The 16,980-nt window shown below is 37.4% G+C and overlaps 2 protein-coding genes across 4 annotated transcripts in view; one reads left to right on the top strand and one right to left on the bottom strand.

Annotated features, from left to right (window-relative positions):
• LOC102029987 (chromosome unknown open reading frame, human C3orf17) overlaps positions 1-3,817 on the top strand; it is a 14,790-nt gene extending 10,973 nt beyond the window's left edge. For both annotated transcript variants that reach the window (XM_005386394.2, XM_013515165.1), the window contains exon 9: positions 1,754-3,817. In XM_005386394.2, the coding sequence (XP_005386451.1) occupies positions 1,754-2,222 (469 nt within the window). In that variant the 3' untranslated portion in view covers positions 2,223-3,817. The remainder of the gene's footprint in view (positions 1-1,753) is intronic.
• On the bottom strand, positions 994-16,689 carry Gtpbp8 (GTP-binding protein 8 (putative)). Of its 2 annotated transcripts, none has more exons than XM_013515166.1 (6): positions 16,323-16,689; positions 14,779-14,877; positions 12,892-13,022; positions 11,987-12,086; positions 7,099-7,217; positions 994-1,151 (listed from the first exon to the last, which is right to left on the bottom strand). In XM_013515166.1, the coding sequence occupies exons 1-6, from the start codon at positions 16,656-16,658 to the stop codon at positions 1,106-1,108; spliced, it is 831 nt and encodes a 276-aa protein (XP_013370620.1). In that variant the 5' UTR covers positions 16,659-16,689; the 3' UTR covers positions 994-1,105. The 2 variants fall into 2 exon arrangements, with proteins under 2 accessions (XP_013370620.1, XP_005386452.1); XM_005386395.2 differs by lacking the exon at positions 994-1,151 and adding an exon at positions 3,667-4,165.
• Positions 16,690-16,980: the final 291 nt, after the last annotated feature.

Raw genomic sequence — 16,980 nt, 5'->3', positions numbered from 1 at the left:
CCCCAAAGATCCTCTTTTCAAAGGCAGTCATTTCTTGTACCACCTTTTGTATGTGTCCATCAAACAATATTCTGTATATGTACCATAATCTCTTATTGGTAGTTACAGACATGGCTTTACCCTGGTTCCTGTGGATGAACCACTATAACTATCTAAAATTTAATTTTTAAAAATTATGAAAAATACATTTTTGTTTCAGAAAAAAATTTGGCACACAATGGAGGCTTTGTTACAAGTTTTACTGAGAGTCATAGGAAAAGCTGTTGCATATAGCTAAGGGATGAATACTACCGGCCCCCCCCACCCCCCATACTGGGAATTGAACTCACGACGTTGCGCTTGCCAGGCAGGTGCTGTGCTGCTGAGCTAAATCCTCAGCCCCTAACTAAGGGATGAATTTCTAGAGGGGTTTTTATATTGTGATCCTCTACAGGCCTGTAGTTATCTAAAAGGAACCTGCTCTAGGGTTGGAAATTTAGGCATTTGTTCAAGGGTGGATAAGGCAAAGATGATAATAATTAAGTCAGTGAAAGCCTAAAAACTTGTGTTTATTGATGATGTCATTAGTCTGTACCTCCCCAAATATAGTATTCTTACACTAATATTTTTTTGTAGTACATGCTACAATGTACTTAATGTCTACAATAACCCTATGAGATAGGCAGCATTACCATTTTGTTTTTTTTATTTTTTATTTGTTTGGTTTTTTTTTTTTTCTGGTACTGGGAATCAAACTCACAACCTTTCACTTCCCAGGCAGGCACTGTGCCACTGAGCTAAATCCCCAGTCCCCAGCATTACCATTTTATACATGAGAGGATGGTGGTTTTCTTCTCAAGGTATTTGAATTGGAGATCTAAAACTCAAGTCCTCTGATTTCTGTTTTCATTCATTCTCTTTCCATTTCAACTCAGACGTATACACCCACCTTCTCCCCACTTAAAGGTCACTGCTTAAAATAAGACAAGAAAATGGTTTGGAACACCAAGTATGTGTTGCTACATTATAATGGGCCTTGTCAGATTTTTATTTTTATTTTAAAGGAGAGGGAGGTGAGATAAGGAGCATAGACCTCCATTAATCTTCTAAAATTTCACTCACAAAGTTAGGCTGTTTCAGCAAGGCACCAGTGAACTGTGTGCTGGTACACCCTGTTCAGAAAAAAAATACCGAGAACAATCAGCTGTTTGAGGTTTGAATATTCTGCACTTGAAGATGACATGATATGAATCACACTATGTAGCTGAAAGCCGTCAGTTTGTCTGTGCCACAAGCCCTGTCTTCTGTTTTATAAACTCCCTCTTCATTCTGTTTTTTTCTTTCCTTGTTCATTCCTGCCACTAGAAGCTGCAGATCAAGATATGAATTATTACATACTAGATGTTTTTAAAGTTTGTGATGTTTCCCCATTTCTACTTCTCCATTTCTGTTACATTATGAACAGATTATCTGGTGTGAGGGAAAATTGGTATTAAAGTTTGGAGGTGTCTTACTTAAGATGTTGGTTAACTTTGAGGGTGAAATAGGGACACTTCTGCCTTCAACCTGAATCAGGGGAAAGTTATGGCCTGAGAACACACATTTAGTTTGAAACTGCTTCCTTATTTTTTGTTATGATCCTAGAATTATACACAGGCATAGGACCTTTAAGTAAATTTATTTTCTGTTGGAAGTTGGTAAAAAATTAGATACAACAGTGATGGAGAATTTTTTGGCATTTTAATAAACTCAGGTTTTTCTCTCTGTCCTTTAGTTTGCCAAAGAAACTAGACTGCATAAAAACATCTGTTTGCAACTGCCTTCTTCATGGCTCAGGTAACAAAACTTCAAAGCATCATCTGAGGCAAAGAAGATCACAAAATAAATTTTTACTAAGAAAAAGGAAACCACAGAGAAAGTGGCAGTCAACTCTTTTAAAGGAAATTCAGCAGTTCCCTCAAGAACCTCTGAAGAGTGCTGTGGACACCAGTACTAAGAGGAGTCTCTCATACCGCACAGTTCAGAGAACTGATCACTGCCCCAATAGTAAGCAGCTCCTGAGCAGCAGACTTGCAAAACCTGCCACACAAAGTCAGGAGAATCAGAGTCATGGAAGTCTTACAGGAAGCAGTGAAAGTCAAACTGATTCATGGACAAAGATGCACATAAGCAAACAAAATACGCCAGGACCTGTTCAAGAGACAGATGACATTGATGACATTTTTGCTTTAATGGGAGTGTAGATGTGCACATGTGAGACTTAAGCAGTTAACAAACTGGCCCATTGTTGTGCTGTTTTAAGTGCAGCTGCTGAGATCTTGAAATACTACTGCTTAGGCTCAGAGAGGAGCTGCTTCCATGCAACATCCCATAAGAGTTCATGTCAGTTCAGGAAGCATTTGTAGTAGCTTGGTATCATTTCATCACCAAATACTTATTTGGCTTTGACTGTGTGCCAGGTGCTGAGATATAGTGTTGCAGAATGTCTTTGGAAGTAGATGGAATTCCTTAACTGAGACTGGTAGGTCCCTGAAAAATTAATAATTTTATAATTTATCAGCGAATTAAGATGTAATAAATGAGTTTGCCAAAAGCTTCTGTGCCTTAAACAGGGAGTGAGGTGAGGGAGTAGCAAGGAGACTCCCAGAGGGTGGCTTTAGCTTCATCAGCACCATCAGGAAGGTCCACTTGGGAACACCAGTGTTTGTAGCTTCCGATGGTGCTATCATCAGAAGAACTCAAGTTTTGCTGTGGTAATTATATTACCAGAGACTGGTTATAACCACTTTCTCTTAATTTGTTCACTTTATGTCCGGAGGACATTGAATGTGTTTTCAAATGATGATGTGAAGTCTGAAGAATATTTTAAATGTTTAAGCTTAAGTAGAATTATGTAAATAAGCTTCCATAATAATTGTCTTAAATTTTATGTTGTTACAGACTTAGAGAAAACAGTACTGTAGTATATAATGCATCCTCCTTTTCTTTGGTAATCTTTATAAGCCGTTGCCCTTTCTGCTTGCTTTTTGTATTTTCTTACCTATCCCAGTGGTTCTTGAACTGGTACAGAGTCACCTGGTCAGTTGTTTAAAAACAGATTCCTAGTCTCTCCCCAGAGAAATAGAGGACTAGAGGATGGGACTGAAGTTCTGCATGTCTGTTTTAACAGGAGTCCAGGTGATTTTGATGCAAGTGGCTCAAAATCCAGAGTTAGCACGAAAAGTGGTTTAGCTTCTCTCCTGAAGCCTTGTCAGACATCCTGTTTTCAGCAGTTCTTAATCTCCAAATCTAAAATCTGAAACTTTTGAGCACAAACTGTTCAAGAAGTTACAGATTTTGGAACATTTCTGATTTCAGAGTTGATCTGGGATGCTTAATCAGTAAAGCCTAGGCTGATACTCATTCCAAAATTTGAAACACTTCCGGTCTCAAGCAGCTTGGATTAAGGATAAACCTAGTATTAGGTGCTCAGTTTATTTAAAACAGCAGTATATATGACCTGTTTTTTAAAACTTGGTCTTCCTACTTCTGCTCTCCCTGATCCAAATCCAGCGTTCACCTGAAGGTGAACGATTCCAGTGTGAAATGAATGGCACCTCCAACACATAACCAATTTGTTGATTCACAAACCAACATTTTATCAAGAATAATTCTTTTAATAGTCAAATAAGGACTCAAAAAGATTAATTACAGGCATACATACGAGCTTTTATTCTTCAACTTACCTATCTGTTTAACAGAGAAACAGCTTTTTACTTGTCCTTTTTAATATTAAAAAAAAAATGATAGACATTTTCAAGTTAAAAGCCCAATAAATAAAACGGCAAACCTTTCTCTACATAGTAGTAATAGGTTTTGTTTTCTTTTTGTGTGCTCTTGTCAGTTTATTAAAACAGGAAAGCCAACTAGTATCTGTTACAATGAACAGCATAATTCAGTTACTTACACCCCCTTCCCAGGCACAAATTCATCGTGCTTTGGGAAGATGCAGGTCTTAAAGCTCTAGTGATCCCTGTGCAAATTTTAGAAACACAGCATTTAAAATACTACTAAAATTCTTCTAGGTATTTAACTCCAGTTGGTGAAAAGAATTTTGAAACTTCATCTAAAGTTGGAGCCGTTAAGATTTGCTGTTATATTTACTATAAAGCATTTCAACAGATCGATTCCGGAATAGGTCAGAGCGCTATGGAAAAAGAAAAAAACATAGTAGCAGATTTGAATTCATCTACCTTAAAGTTATTTGCAAACTCTTATGATTCCATGTATGAAGCAGAATATTGTATTTTGTTCTACTTTCCTTTCTTCCCCAAACCTGTTGTAATATTTTAAAATCCAGTGATTCATGATACCTGATTCATTTTCTTCATGATTCTAAAAATTTACCTCATCTTTTACTTTCTTTTTCCTGGATTAAGTCTTGATGTCTTCAGTTTATTCTTGTGATAAAAATTCAATCACTTTGATAATTTAGTACATTTTTCAGACTTTTTAAAAAAAATCAAAGTCACTGCTGTGATTTACTTATCCATGTATCTTATATCTGGCTGTCCACTCATCCACCCACCCACCCACCTCTCCGTCCGCCCGTCGGCCTGCCCGCCCGCTCGTCCGCCGGCCCGTCCGCCCGCCCATCCATCCATCCATCCGGAGTTTGACCATGTGGTCTCTCAAGCATGAATATGCTATAGCTTTAGATAAGGTAAAATATCTCCTGTTGTGTTGCTAATTCCCTTCTTCATAAAGTATAGTATTTTAAACTTTTCTGGCCAAAGCAAAAATAAATTCAAAACAAAAAAGAATAGCCAGTAATGATGCTTATAACTGAAGTTACAAAACTTAAAGGAGAGGTGCAAGTTGGATGGTTCACACACCAAGTGTGGCACTAGGAATCTGTGCAACATTTCTGTCAGCTCAGAGTTTTCTCTGTCCTTGTCCTCTTGGAAGTCTACTAAAATAAAAACCACGGAAGATATTATACTATGCTCTCTCTTACATATCATTTATAAAATAGACTGATCCCAGCATCAGTCCTTAGGGGCTCTTCATCATTTGTATTTTTGTAACCTGCTGGACCAGAGTTCAGGCATGAAAATCAACACTTCTGCCTATAGACTTGAAAACAAACTTTACCTCTCTCCTACCCTGAGCATACAGGAAGAGGAGACACAATTTATAGTAACCATTTGTGAATAGGTCAGACTTCAGGAGGGCTGGCTTGGTAGTGACAGCGAATCTTTTAGAACTTTCAATGAGAATAACAGCCCACTACAGCATGCTTACCATAGGTTCACCACCACTGGCCTAGGATCTGGTCATGCAAGTAACAACAAGAAATATACACTACTGTTTTCTGCATGGAGTGTTAAGAGCTACTGTATATTTCTGTATATTGACTGTGTTATAAAGAATGTTGAAGCACTTGAATGCAAGTATGCTTCCCATTTCAGTTCTTAGATTTTTTTTAATGCTATGTGGCCTGCAGTGCCTTGGTCACGAGTGGTGAATACGGTGACAGCAGTGACTCCAGGGCCATGAACATAGAAAGCTGGCATATCCAAAAAAGGAAATGCCCCTAAAAACACCCAGCTAACTGATAACCTGGGTCATAGGTCAGACCCTCCATCTACTGACACTGACCAGTGGAAAGGAAGGAAATTAACATTTTGTGCCTAATGTGTACATTACCAGTCACAATACATTTTCTGTAATCCTTCTGGTGATCACATTTTTCCAGCGAGAAGACACTCCGGAAAAATACAATAACTTACTTTAAATTGATAGCCAGGAAGTAGAGAAGCTAGTATGAAAACCATGGCTAACTCACTGCTATTTCTATTTCAGCAAACACCTCGCTGCAACTCAATTTCTCCAACTTGTAACCTTAACCTATGAACACGTTTATCCTGAAGATCAATTAAGTGTTTTGAATGCTCTAGTGCTATAGCCTTTCCAAAGACTATGTTTTTTTAGATAGCTCTAGCTATGTAGTAGTGTGGGACCACTGCTTTATCATTTCCTGTTCACGAACACCTTATTTCCACTGACACAGCCTAAGAAAAGTCTTTCCCAGCCATGTTATACTGTTCATTCAAAGTCAACAGATGGTCAACTAAAACTTACAATTTTGCAACAAATGCTGCTGTTTAGCCATAGCTTGCTACTATATGTGTTACCTTTTTAGCTGAAGTCTCATGCTTCCTCTTTATTAAATAGTTAAAAGAAATAGCTTTTATATGATTCTATTAAAAACTATTAAATAATTGTTTTTATATGATAATACTTAGGGACCTAAGAATTAGAATTTTACTCCCACCTCTAGCAGTTGTATATGTGGGACAAAGACAAATGAACAGGATTGATACCTGAAAGTAAGTCAAAGAAGAAGAGTGTTTTGTAGGAATAAAGAGGGACTCCAATAGGCATATTCATAATTACAATTTAAGTGTGATATAGATTGGCAGGACCTAAAATGATTGTTTAGGGAACAGTTTTATATACAAGAAAGTATTGGCTAATTTTTTTACTCTCCTTATAGTAACTAGCATCATGCCCTCCACAGAAAACTCTGAGTGAAGAAATCAGAGGAGTACCTCTGCTACAGTATACATTATTAGTGTGCCCAAGATATACAGTGAAAGTACATACCTATATTTTGTTCTAAAACCTGATCATAATATCTCAAAAATTACCAGCTCAGGAAAAACCCATTCTATCTGCTACCATTGTTTAATCTGAACTTAAAACATTTTTTCTTCCTATAAGATCCTTTAAAAAGAAATTAAAAAAAACCTCTCATAGCCCAAATGAACTTTATACCACACAGGTAAGTTGTTTTTCTTTGGAATTAAAAGTAGTTATTTTAAAGTTTTTATTTGTGCATTGGTCTAGGACTGAGGTAGGCTGAGACAGAAAAAATGAAGTATGCAGAGAAGAGGAACACTAGAAAGATACAAAGAATAGAAGGAAGAAAAAATTAGAAGTACTAATGGATTATACCAACAAATCAAGGCTAGTGCGTAGCCGTCCAAATTTTAAGTGATACCTGGACTTCAGAAACATTGATTTAATATTAAAGGCTTGTAATACATAGAATTGTTTTAACAATTCAAGTCTTACCTTACAGGAAACAACTGAGGAAAACATCCTTGTGTTTTTGTGTTAACAAATTTTTGGATCTGAAGTATTTGTTTTAAAAGATGTCCTTTGGAAGATTTATCAATTTTTGTTAATACCATCTATAAGAAAACAGAATTTTAAGCAGAATTTAAACTTTAAGACAGAATTTTAAAATGTGCATTTTAATCTCTCTGAATCTAGTTCCTCATCTATAAAGTAAAAACAGTCCATAAAGGAGCTACTCTGAATAGTAAACGACTTCCTGTGTATAATAAAGTGTACACTATGTGTCTGGTATTTAACAGTACTTTAACCACACAAGGCTGTAACGTCTTAGACTTACGATGAATAAGAAGGACCCTTCGGCCGTATTTGTAATTGCCATCAGCTGTTTCATATGATTACAATACGTCATGTGCTCTATACAGAAATTAGTATTGTTAAGTTGGTCCACATAAAACTAGTGACATGTAAACATTTTGATGGTTCAGACTTAGAATACTTTGAAAGGAAAAATTAGAAGCTGGGTGCTTTGCAGGTTATCTCTCATAGTTAATATTCCAGTAAATCTAGAATTTTACTTGTCCAAATACAAATACATACTAGAAAGGCCAAGGCATGGTGATTACAAAGTCAAAAGTAAAACTTCAGTCTATCAGGTTTCCCTGGCTATAAAATTAAACTTCGTAATGAATCACTTATACTTTTAGTCATAAGAAATGCTAATGGCAGGAATGGAAAGCAGAAAGTACGTAGTTTCTCACAGTTTGTGAATCACCTCAAATGGGAGTCTTTCCTCATAAAGGCCAGTGTGCTGAGAGATACATGGATATTTATCTCCTTTTTCCTTTTTTGTATGTGTTGAGGCTTGCACCCGGAGCCTTGCTAGACAAGTGCTCCACCTATCACTGAACTACATCCCCAGCCCAAAATTTAGTATCTTTCTTTTAATAGGGGCACGCATGTGTGCCTGTGGTGGGCCTGTGCACGTGCGTGTAGTGCTGGGATTAAATCTAGGATACAATTACTCTGTCCCAATCCATGGAAGAAGTAATTATTTTTCCTTAAGTTAAAACAGGAATGTATGATTCCTGGTCCCTATGCTACATCAGGAGCACTATTATTTAATAAAAGCAGTTTGACAATATTTAGATACTTTCGTTATATAGATTATCAATCCTTTCATGGCTGATAAGTTATTCCTAATGTTTCAAAGGGCTTTTTTTTTTGTCTTTTTGAGACAGGGTCTTGCCATGCAGTTCAGGCTGGCCTTGAGCTCACTTTGTAGCCCAGGCTGGTCTCAAACTTGCAGTGATCCTTCTGCCTCAGCCTCTTGAGTGCTGGGATTACAGGCATGCACCACCACTCTCGGCTCAAAGGACTTTTTTGCAAACTCCAAGAATTTCATTATTTCCAGTGATAAAAAGTGGCTTGCTACCATTTAAAAAGAATGAAATACCTTTAAAAAGGGACAGAGGATTTAAGACATTTCTTCAAGGAAAATATTCAAATAGCCAAAAGGCAGATGAATAGATGCTAACCATCACTAATCATTAGGGAAATGCAAACCACAATCACAATCACCATCCCTCTTCTGGACGCTAAAGGAAGCCCAGGCAGGATGATCAAGAGTTTACGGCTAGCCTGGGCTAGATAACCTGTCTCAAGAATGAGGAAGGCGAGTGGGATGAGTGCGGGGAAGAGATCATAATGAGATATCGTCTCACTCCCCTTAGGATGGCTGCAATAAAAAAGATGACAAGGATGTGTACAAATTTGAACCCTTGCGCACTGTTAGGAGTGTAAGATGTATGGAACAGCTACTATACTACAGAAAACAGTATGCCAGTTCCTGAAAAATGAAATTGTTGTGTGCTCTAGCAATGATACTTCCGGGTACTCACAAGAATCAAAAGCAGGATTTAAAAAAACTTTTCCATGTAATTTTTTGGTGTTTTGAGACAGGGTCTCACTATGTAGGCCATGCCAGCCTGGGGCTTGCTATGTAGCCTAGCCGGGCCTTCAATTCAGAGTCCTTCTGCCTCAGCCTCCCAAGAGGAGACTGGAGGCATGTGCCACTCTGCCAGCAAAAGCAGGAAGTTATTTGTGAACAGAGGAACCAACAGTTCCCTTCACCTCTCCTTTCTATCTAGGTCCACAAATGGTCCTCAGCCTATACACCTCAATATATATCTTTATCAGTGCGCTTAATGCCATAGTGTTGTAACTTGTCCTAAGTTCTGTTCTTCTCCAACTAAGTTGTGAACTCTCTGATGCCAGAGTTTATTTATTCTTAGTTTTTTTAGTTCTTACCAGGGTCTTAGCACAGCACTATCTCACAGAACCACGTTAAATTTAAAACTTTCAGCCAAGCATGGTGGTACGTGCTTATGGTCCTGGCACTCAGCAGGCTGAGGCAGGAAGATCACCAGAAGTTCAAGGCCAGCCTGAGCTGCATGGTAAATTCAGGGCTGGCCTAAACTACATGGCAAGACCCTGTCTCAAAAACCAAACCAAAGCAAACATTTTTTTTTCCTAGTAACCACAGTTTAAAAAGTAAAAGAAAAACAGGTTAACAACAGGTTTTACTTAATCCAATTTATCTAAAATATTATCTCAACATGTAATCAATTAAAAATTCATGATACTTTTTTGTTTGGGATAGGGTCTGACTGGTCTTGAGCTCACTACGAAGCCCAGGCTGGCCTTGATCAGAGATTAATGTATGGTTTCACTTACAAGAGGCAGGTAAAGTGATCAAGTGTATCGCACTGAGAAAGTAGAAAGGTGGTTGCCAGGGGGTGGAAGAAGGGACAACTGGAAGTGTTTAAAGGACCTAGGTTTCAGTTTTACATGATAAGAGTTCTGGAGAATTGGCTGCATAGTAATATGACTGCACTTGAAGTTGCTGAACTGTATGCTTTAAAATGGTTCAGACAGAAATTCTATGTGTATTTTACCACATATAGTAACATTTATAATAAATGAGGTAGCAGCCATGTGTGGTTGTACACACCTGTAATCACAGCTATTCAGAAGGCCGAGGAAGGAATATCACAAATTCAAGTCTAACCTGGCCAACTCAGTAGACCCTGCTTCAAAACTTTAAAAAAAAATCTTTTGTAAGGGCTGGGGATGTGGTTTAGTGGTAGAGCAGTTGCTTGGCATGTTTGAGGCCCTGAGTGCAACCCCAGTACTGCAATCAAGTAATCAATCAATGAGGTTGAACTACATTAAGCAGAAAGAATTGATCCATTAAGAGAAAGAAGAAAATTGTAAACAGGTACAGTGTGATTTCTGGTTTAAGTTCAAAACCTCAAAAATATGTAACTATATAGGACTTTCTCCCCCAGATTTCCTCCTCTGTGGGAGAACTGTCAGGTAATACAAGCTTTAAAATGGAGAGGTCATATTTGCTGACACACTGGAAAAGGTTACTTAGATTTTGTTTTAATTATAACTTAAAAAAAAAATACATATATATATATATAGCCAAGCCTATCCTAACTGATATAAAATGTCTCCTAAACCAATAAAGAAATGGAAATGGGAACCTCAATTCTTTTAAAAGCAGAATTTGTCAAAAGTACTAACCTGTGCCAATGGAGATTTTATATTTCATTGTGATTTTTTTTTTTAAAGAAAAAAATGCAGAAGATTTGAGAGGAAGAATAGACAATGGGAAATAGAAAGTAATGTAAGATGTTAAGGGTAAGGCCAAACATGCAGGAAGAACGATGAATCTGACTGGGTTAGATCTGCTTTTTAACATTTATGTTCAGGATGGGTGTGTGGCACACTCCTGTAAGCCCAGCACTCGGGAGGCTGCGGCAGGAGGACTGCTGTGAGTTCGAGGCCAGCATGGGCTACACAGTGAGTTCAAGCCCGGCCTGAACTGCATGGTGAGACCCTGTCTCAAAAATTAAAAAAAAAAAAAAAGCTAAGGGGAGATAGATCTTTTTGCACATGGGAAGGAGACCAAGAGATGGAGGGAGGGGACAAGAACATAGAAAGAATTAGGATGTGATATGTACATGTACCAGCTCCCCACCAGGAACATAATCATTAAGTACTGCAAATGTGTATTAATAAAAATTAAAATGCTCAACAATAAAAAGAAAAAGTAAAAGAAAAATTAGTGGCGTGGTTTGATTACACTAAACTCTGTTATATTTTGGTGCTTTTAAAAAACTTTTTGCAAACTAAAGCCCTGAAGTCTTTTCTTTAAAAAGAGTGCTATTTTATCTGGAAGTATTACAAAGCAAAATTAATGTGGATACCAACCTAGTAATACATACTAATATGTATTTTTTCTAGGTCACATGACAAAAGAACACTAATAAGGTATTTCCAGAAGAAATTCTGTCTCTCTATAAATATAAGAATCCTGTTCTTTTTTCTTAGTGCCTTAGATTCTTCGAAGAATCTTTAAATTCCACGTAAGCAACAAAATTTTTAGTTGCAGTTTTATTTACATTATGATAAATACTATCTTTTAAACTGCTATTAAGGGTCAGGGATATAGCTCAGCAGCACAAGCGCCTGCCTGGCAAGTGCAAAGTCCTGAGTTCGATTCCCAGTACCAAATAAACTGCTATTAAACAGCTACTACCATGTTTTGGACAAATGTTTGCATTTCCATTAAATTAATGTTTATATTTTCATTAAACATAGAAATGAAAAGTACTTAACACTAAACAGCTTAAAAAACTTTGGCTATAATTTTGAAAACAGAGAAGAAAATGAAAGTGCCACAGAACTTAAAGATAGTTTTCTTTATCTTTTGAAGAACCAAAACTTGCCCATTCATTAAAAAATGTGTGCACATATTCGTAAGCACAAAGAACTGGTATTCTAACTGCAACCAAGAGTCAAAAGAAACACTTACCACATATGGTAATGCAAATTCTTCACACATTTCTATGGCAATTTTGTCTTTTTCTGTAATTCCAACAACACTATCCACTAGTAAAAATGTTCTCTTCAAACTATAAAATGTAGAAAAAAAGATTACTAGCAATGTAAGTTATACTCGCTCTTCCCACCAATATTGACTATATTAAGAAATTTTCCTTTAAATAATTGTCAGTTTAAACTTCATGTAAAGATGACTGAATGCCTTTCTCTAAGAACTTAAAATCTAATTTACGTTATCACAAATGTTTAACTTTTTAAATATTACTTTAAGACTAACATAACAGGAACCACACACTTTGTATTTTGCATCTTTTGCAAATATTTTGTCTCAGTTTCTATGTAAAACTACAAACACAAGATACTTACATAAACACTTTTAACATTTTTTTCTATGTTGTGCAATTCCTAAAGTAGAACTGTACCTATGTCACTTGACTACATAGGGAGACAAAAATATAAAGATATTTTTAGAGGATGTGATGACTGGGATATTTCAAGAATGATCACAATTTGCTGAAGTTTATTTAAATCTAGTGATTATCATATTAACCAACAATTTTCATTTTCAAAATTATCCAGCTAAGAGTTTGCTTAAAATTAACAAACTAACTCTGCTGTTTTCTCTTCAGATTGTATACATCTTACATTTTCAATTTAGGAAAACCCTTTAAGTTAAAATCAGACTCACAGGTGGAAACCAAAAAACAGTGTATCATACCTTGTTCCTAAGTACTTTATTGTAGAATACTATAAGAGTAAAATAAACCTAAATTAAGTTACGTGGTAAAACTGAAGTGTTCACCACATGTGGGATACTCTATTGATGAAAATGTGCTGTGGTACTAAATATGTAATTATAATAAAGTTTCTCCTTACTTCCTTCGTTCTTTTAGATAGGTCTCTACCATGTCAACAAAATCTTCAGGTGCTCTATAGCCGTAACCTGGCATGTCCACCAATACGAAATATTTTCCAACTTTGAAAAAATTCATTTTCTTTGTGTGCCCCTGATAAAGTAAAAAAAAAAAAAAGCTGACTTATAATACATCCTTTCAACATTTCATGATTTGCAATGTTTTCTAGTGAATCAACAAGTATTTATTAAAAGACTCACTATATAATCCTAGCTATTTTGATCAAGATACAGGAAGACAGAAGGAAAAGGCTGGAGATAAGCTGAGATCATACAACTTTTTCCGTCCAATTCACCTTTCTCAAAAATAGAGTTCCTAGTACTCTAGATTTCATATTAGAAATATATAGAAAAAATATTTTAGACTCTATACTGTTTCATGCTCCATAAAGTCACCCTGTTCTAAAATGCATGACTATCGCTAGTTAATATTCTCTAATGAACGATTTATCTCTCCTGTAAAGAGAAATGAATTATGGCACTGATGAATTAAAATGCTTACCATTAGTCATAGAGATTTCTGTAATACCTAGTTCCAAAGTGAGCTGCTTATACCTAGATTATTGCTTCTCTAAAATAAGGATGTTTTGTATGGTTTATGTGGCTTTTAGTGTTCTCATTAAATAATTCTTAAAAAGCATCTACAATTTTATAATTATAAAATATCTGCATAACTAAAATTGACATAAAATGTGGTTGACATGCTTTTGTGGTCATGGGACATTTATTCATCAGAATGAGAATTTTAAGTCAATTGTTTGGGGGCTGGGGATTTAGCTCAGCGGCACAACGCCTGCCTGGCAAGCGCAAGGTCGTGAGTTCGATTCCCAGTACCGGAAAAAAAACCAAAAAAAAAAAAAAAAAAAGTCAGTTGTTTGAATCTTAAAATAAATATTATCAGAGAAAAGATTTTTATAAATGGTGGCTAAGTTCCCAGTCAGCTTATTATTCATTTATTAGAAAATTACTTTAGAATTAGAGATCGGGAATTGTAAATTTACAGATTAGGAATGTCAAGAATAAATTTCAACTGCTGTCCTCTTACGTAGGAAAGGGATTCACCCTGCCTAGAAGTAGTAATTAGCTGGTTTAGTAGGTGAGTCAGGGGAGAAATGAAGGGTTAGGCGATGCGAAGAATGATTAGTGATAATGCCAGAGAATCAACTACATGAAAAAGTAGGAAAAGACTAGTGAAGTCATGGAAGGGTTCCAACTCAATGAAAGGGGTTGGGGGTAGAGAGTGTTTGAGTTGGTGAAAGGCTTTGCTATTTATAGATATTAAGGTAAAGGCAAGTGGGAGTGAATTTTGAAGAAAGCTTATCCTAGACATTACATGGTAGAATCTGCACAAAAAGTTAGTGCACCAATGTATGGCTGGGATACCAAGCACATAATTTGGCACGGGTAAACAAAATATGCTTGACTGTTTTATGTGTAAGAATGTGTGTGGGTATATAAGTTGGCAAGGTATAAAAGATAATAGGAAAACTAAAGTAAAAATCTTTAAAGCTGTTTTCCTTAAAATCAGTGTGGAACTAGATGAGCACTCTTATAGAAAGAAATACAGAATGACAATAAAACAGTTTATTTTGGTAACTCTTTGGAAGATTTGGACAAAGAGCTTTTTTGGAAAAGGCAAGAGTACTAAAATAAATCTAGCCATACTTCCTTTTCTCCCCTCAGAGAAATACACAGGCATGAATGAAACGTCTTTATTACCTATTTAAAAGAAGTCCCTTCTCTAGGTACTTCGCAATTACGATTTCTTGCACTCTCCAGTATTTATTACTCATTTTAGTCAATTCAAGAGATATTCCAGACATCTGCACTGTTCAAAAATTTCAACATACCGGTGTTTTGGAGATTCTGATTTCAACTTCTGGGGCTAGTGAAAATAAAGCCTTTATTAGTGAGGACTTTCCAACATTGCTTCTGCCTATAAAACACACCTTGTAGAAGAAAAAAGAAGAGAAATGAGCACGAAGAAATTGGAATACTTAGTTATTTAATGCTGCACTTGCATTACTATGTCACCAAGCTATATAAAAACTGGCTTATGGCTAGTCAAACTAAAACCGTAACACACAGCTAATACTTAAATGATTTCAAAATGGCAAGTATAACATTATTTGCTGTTTTTTTCAAAGCACATCCCTATAAGGTGGGTAACATTATTGTCATTTTTACAGATGTAAAAAAACCAACTAGTCCAAAATTATACAAATAGAAAGTAGAGATACAGGGATTTGAATTTACATTTATACATTTATCTCGGACATTTATATCCATAGCCCTTACTTTTAATGACACTATGCTACTCAAGAATACCTGTAAATTTTATTAAGCATTCCATATTTATAAAGCTTTTTGAATTAAAAAAAATAACGTTACTTCAATAAGTACAAACATGTTTAGAAGCACGTTTTCTCAAGCACTCTCATGGTACTTTGTAGTAACAGTGCAATTTAAGAGGTGGTTTTTCCCTGGACCTCTTTTTCCAGTTAAGCATTTCTCATCTGTATTGTGGCAACAAAATGTTCTCCATAATTACCACACAAGGGTCTGCTTTTTAATAAAGTCCTGTACTGAAGGGATAACAACTCCAGCCAGTTGTTCTGATGAGGTCAGAACGGCTCAGGGAGGGGCATTCTGGAAATCTGCAAAGGTATTTTGGTCATCAGTACATCTGCTGGACAGTTAGTGGGAAGGGACCAGGGATGCTATGCATTTTGTGAAACTTTGCCTAGTCCCTCCAGATAAATTGATACGAGTCCTGCACAGATTTCAAATGGTCTTCCTAGATTAGATCCAATGTCGATATATAAATAAAACAGTCCGTGATACTACAAAAAACCGCGAGGCAACGGTGCACTTACAAGAGCCAAGCTCTTGCAGCCGCCTTCAGCAGACCCAGAACAAGCACTGCATTAGGCATTTGTAGAACATGCCTACTATGCAACCAAGGAATTTCACGGATACAAGTCGTTGAAATCTTCCAGATTATTGCCACCTGTAAGTTGGTATTACTTGTGCACAGAAGGCAATCTGGACTGGGTGAAAATTACAAATGAAGAAGTGTCGTCCCATTCACGAAACTCTTCTATTTCCTATTCTTCTCTACCTAGTTTGTCTCTGCATATTTCCCGAGTTCAAATAGGAAAAAGGTCAGAATTAGCTTTTCGAACGCATTGTTCAGGTTTGAAAGCTTTCCATATTATCATAATAATTAAAACCGCATGTATGCTTATCTAAAATCATATATGCGTGCACACCAAGCTCGAAACTATCCCTTGTGGGGTGACAAGAAGGACAGCAAGTGACAGCAAAACCCCGAGCCCCGACCCGCACCCCACCACTCCGCTAGCGGGGAACGAGCAGCACTCGCAGCTCTCACTTCCGGCCGAGAGGAGCCCGGGGCGTGGCTGAGGTGGACCGCAGAGCTGAGGTACTCGATGCGGTTCTTCGGAGCGGCAGCGAAGACGTTCTCCGCCCTCGCGATCTCTTCCAGGCTAGGGTCGAAAATCCTTAGGTGCAAATCAGCCCTCGAGTCCGGGTCGAGGTACACTTCCAGTTCCTGCAGTGGGTACACTAGCTTCATCAGCTGTCTCTTCGGCAGCCGTAGCACTTTAGCAAAGCTGTGGGAGGTGCTATAAGTTCGATTTAGGCGGCCCGGCGCCACTGACATCTCAAAGAACCTTCTCGCAGCAAGTCTCGCACTAGGCGTCGCCATGTTTCTCTCCCAGAAGCCCCTCAAAACTGCTTCTTTCCCAGAGTCTAGGATGCGCGTGCGCGAAGACGTTGCTGCGATGCCTGCTGGGAATTGTAGTCTCCGCCCCCCCCGGAATTGTAGTCTCCGCTCCTCCCCCAGCCCCTACCTACCCCGCCCCTCTTTCCTGAATCCGGCGGGAAGCTGGCGGTGACAGGCGGGGGAAAGTCCGCTAGGCTTGTTCAACACTCTGGTCTTTACTGTGCCTTGGAGTAGGATGTTACAGTGCGGGGGCGTTTAGCAGTTTCTAGAGGTGAAATACACATCTGGCTATGTGACCCTTGGT

This window comes from Chinchilla lanigera, unplaced genomic scaffold, assembly GCF_000276665.1.
Source record: "Chinchilla lanigera isolate Chin_1 unplaced genomic scaffold, ChiLan1.0 scaffold00026, whole genome shotgun sequence".
Lineage (NCBI taxonomy): Eukaryota > Metazoa > Chordata > Mammalia > Rodentia > Chinchillidae > Chinchilla > Chinchilla lanigera.
The sequence above is the reverse complement of the archived record's forward strand: the minus strand, read 5'-3'. Positions and strand labels throughout refer to the sequence as shown.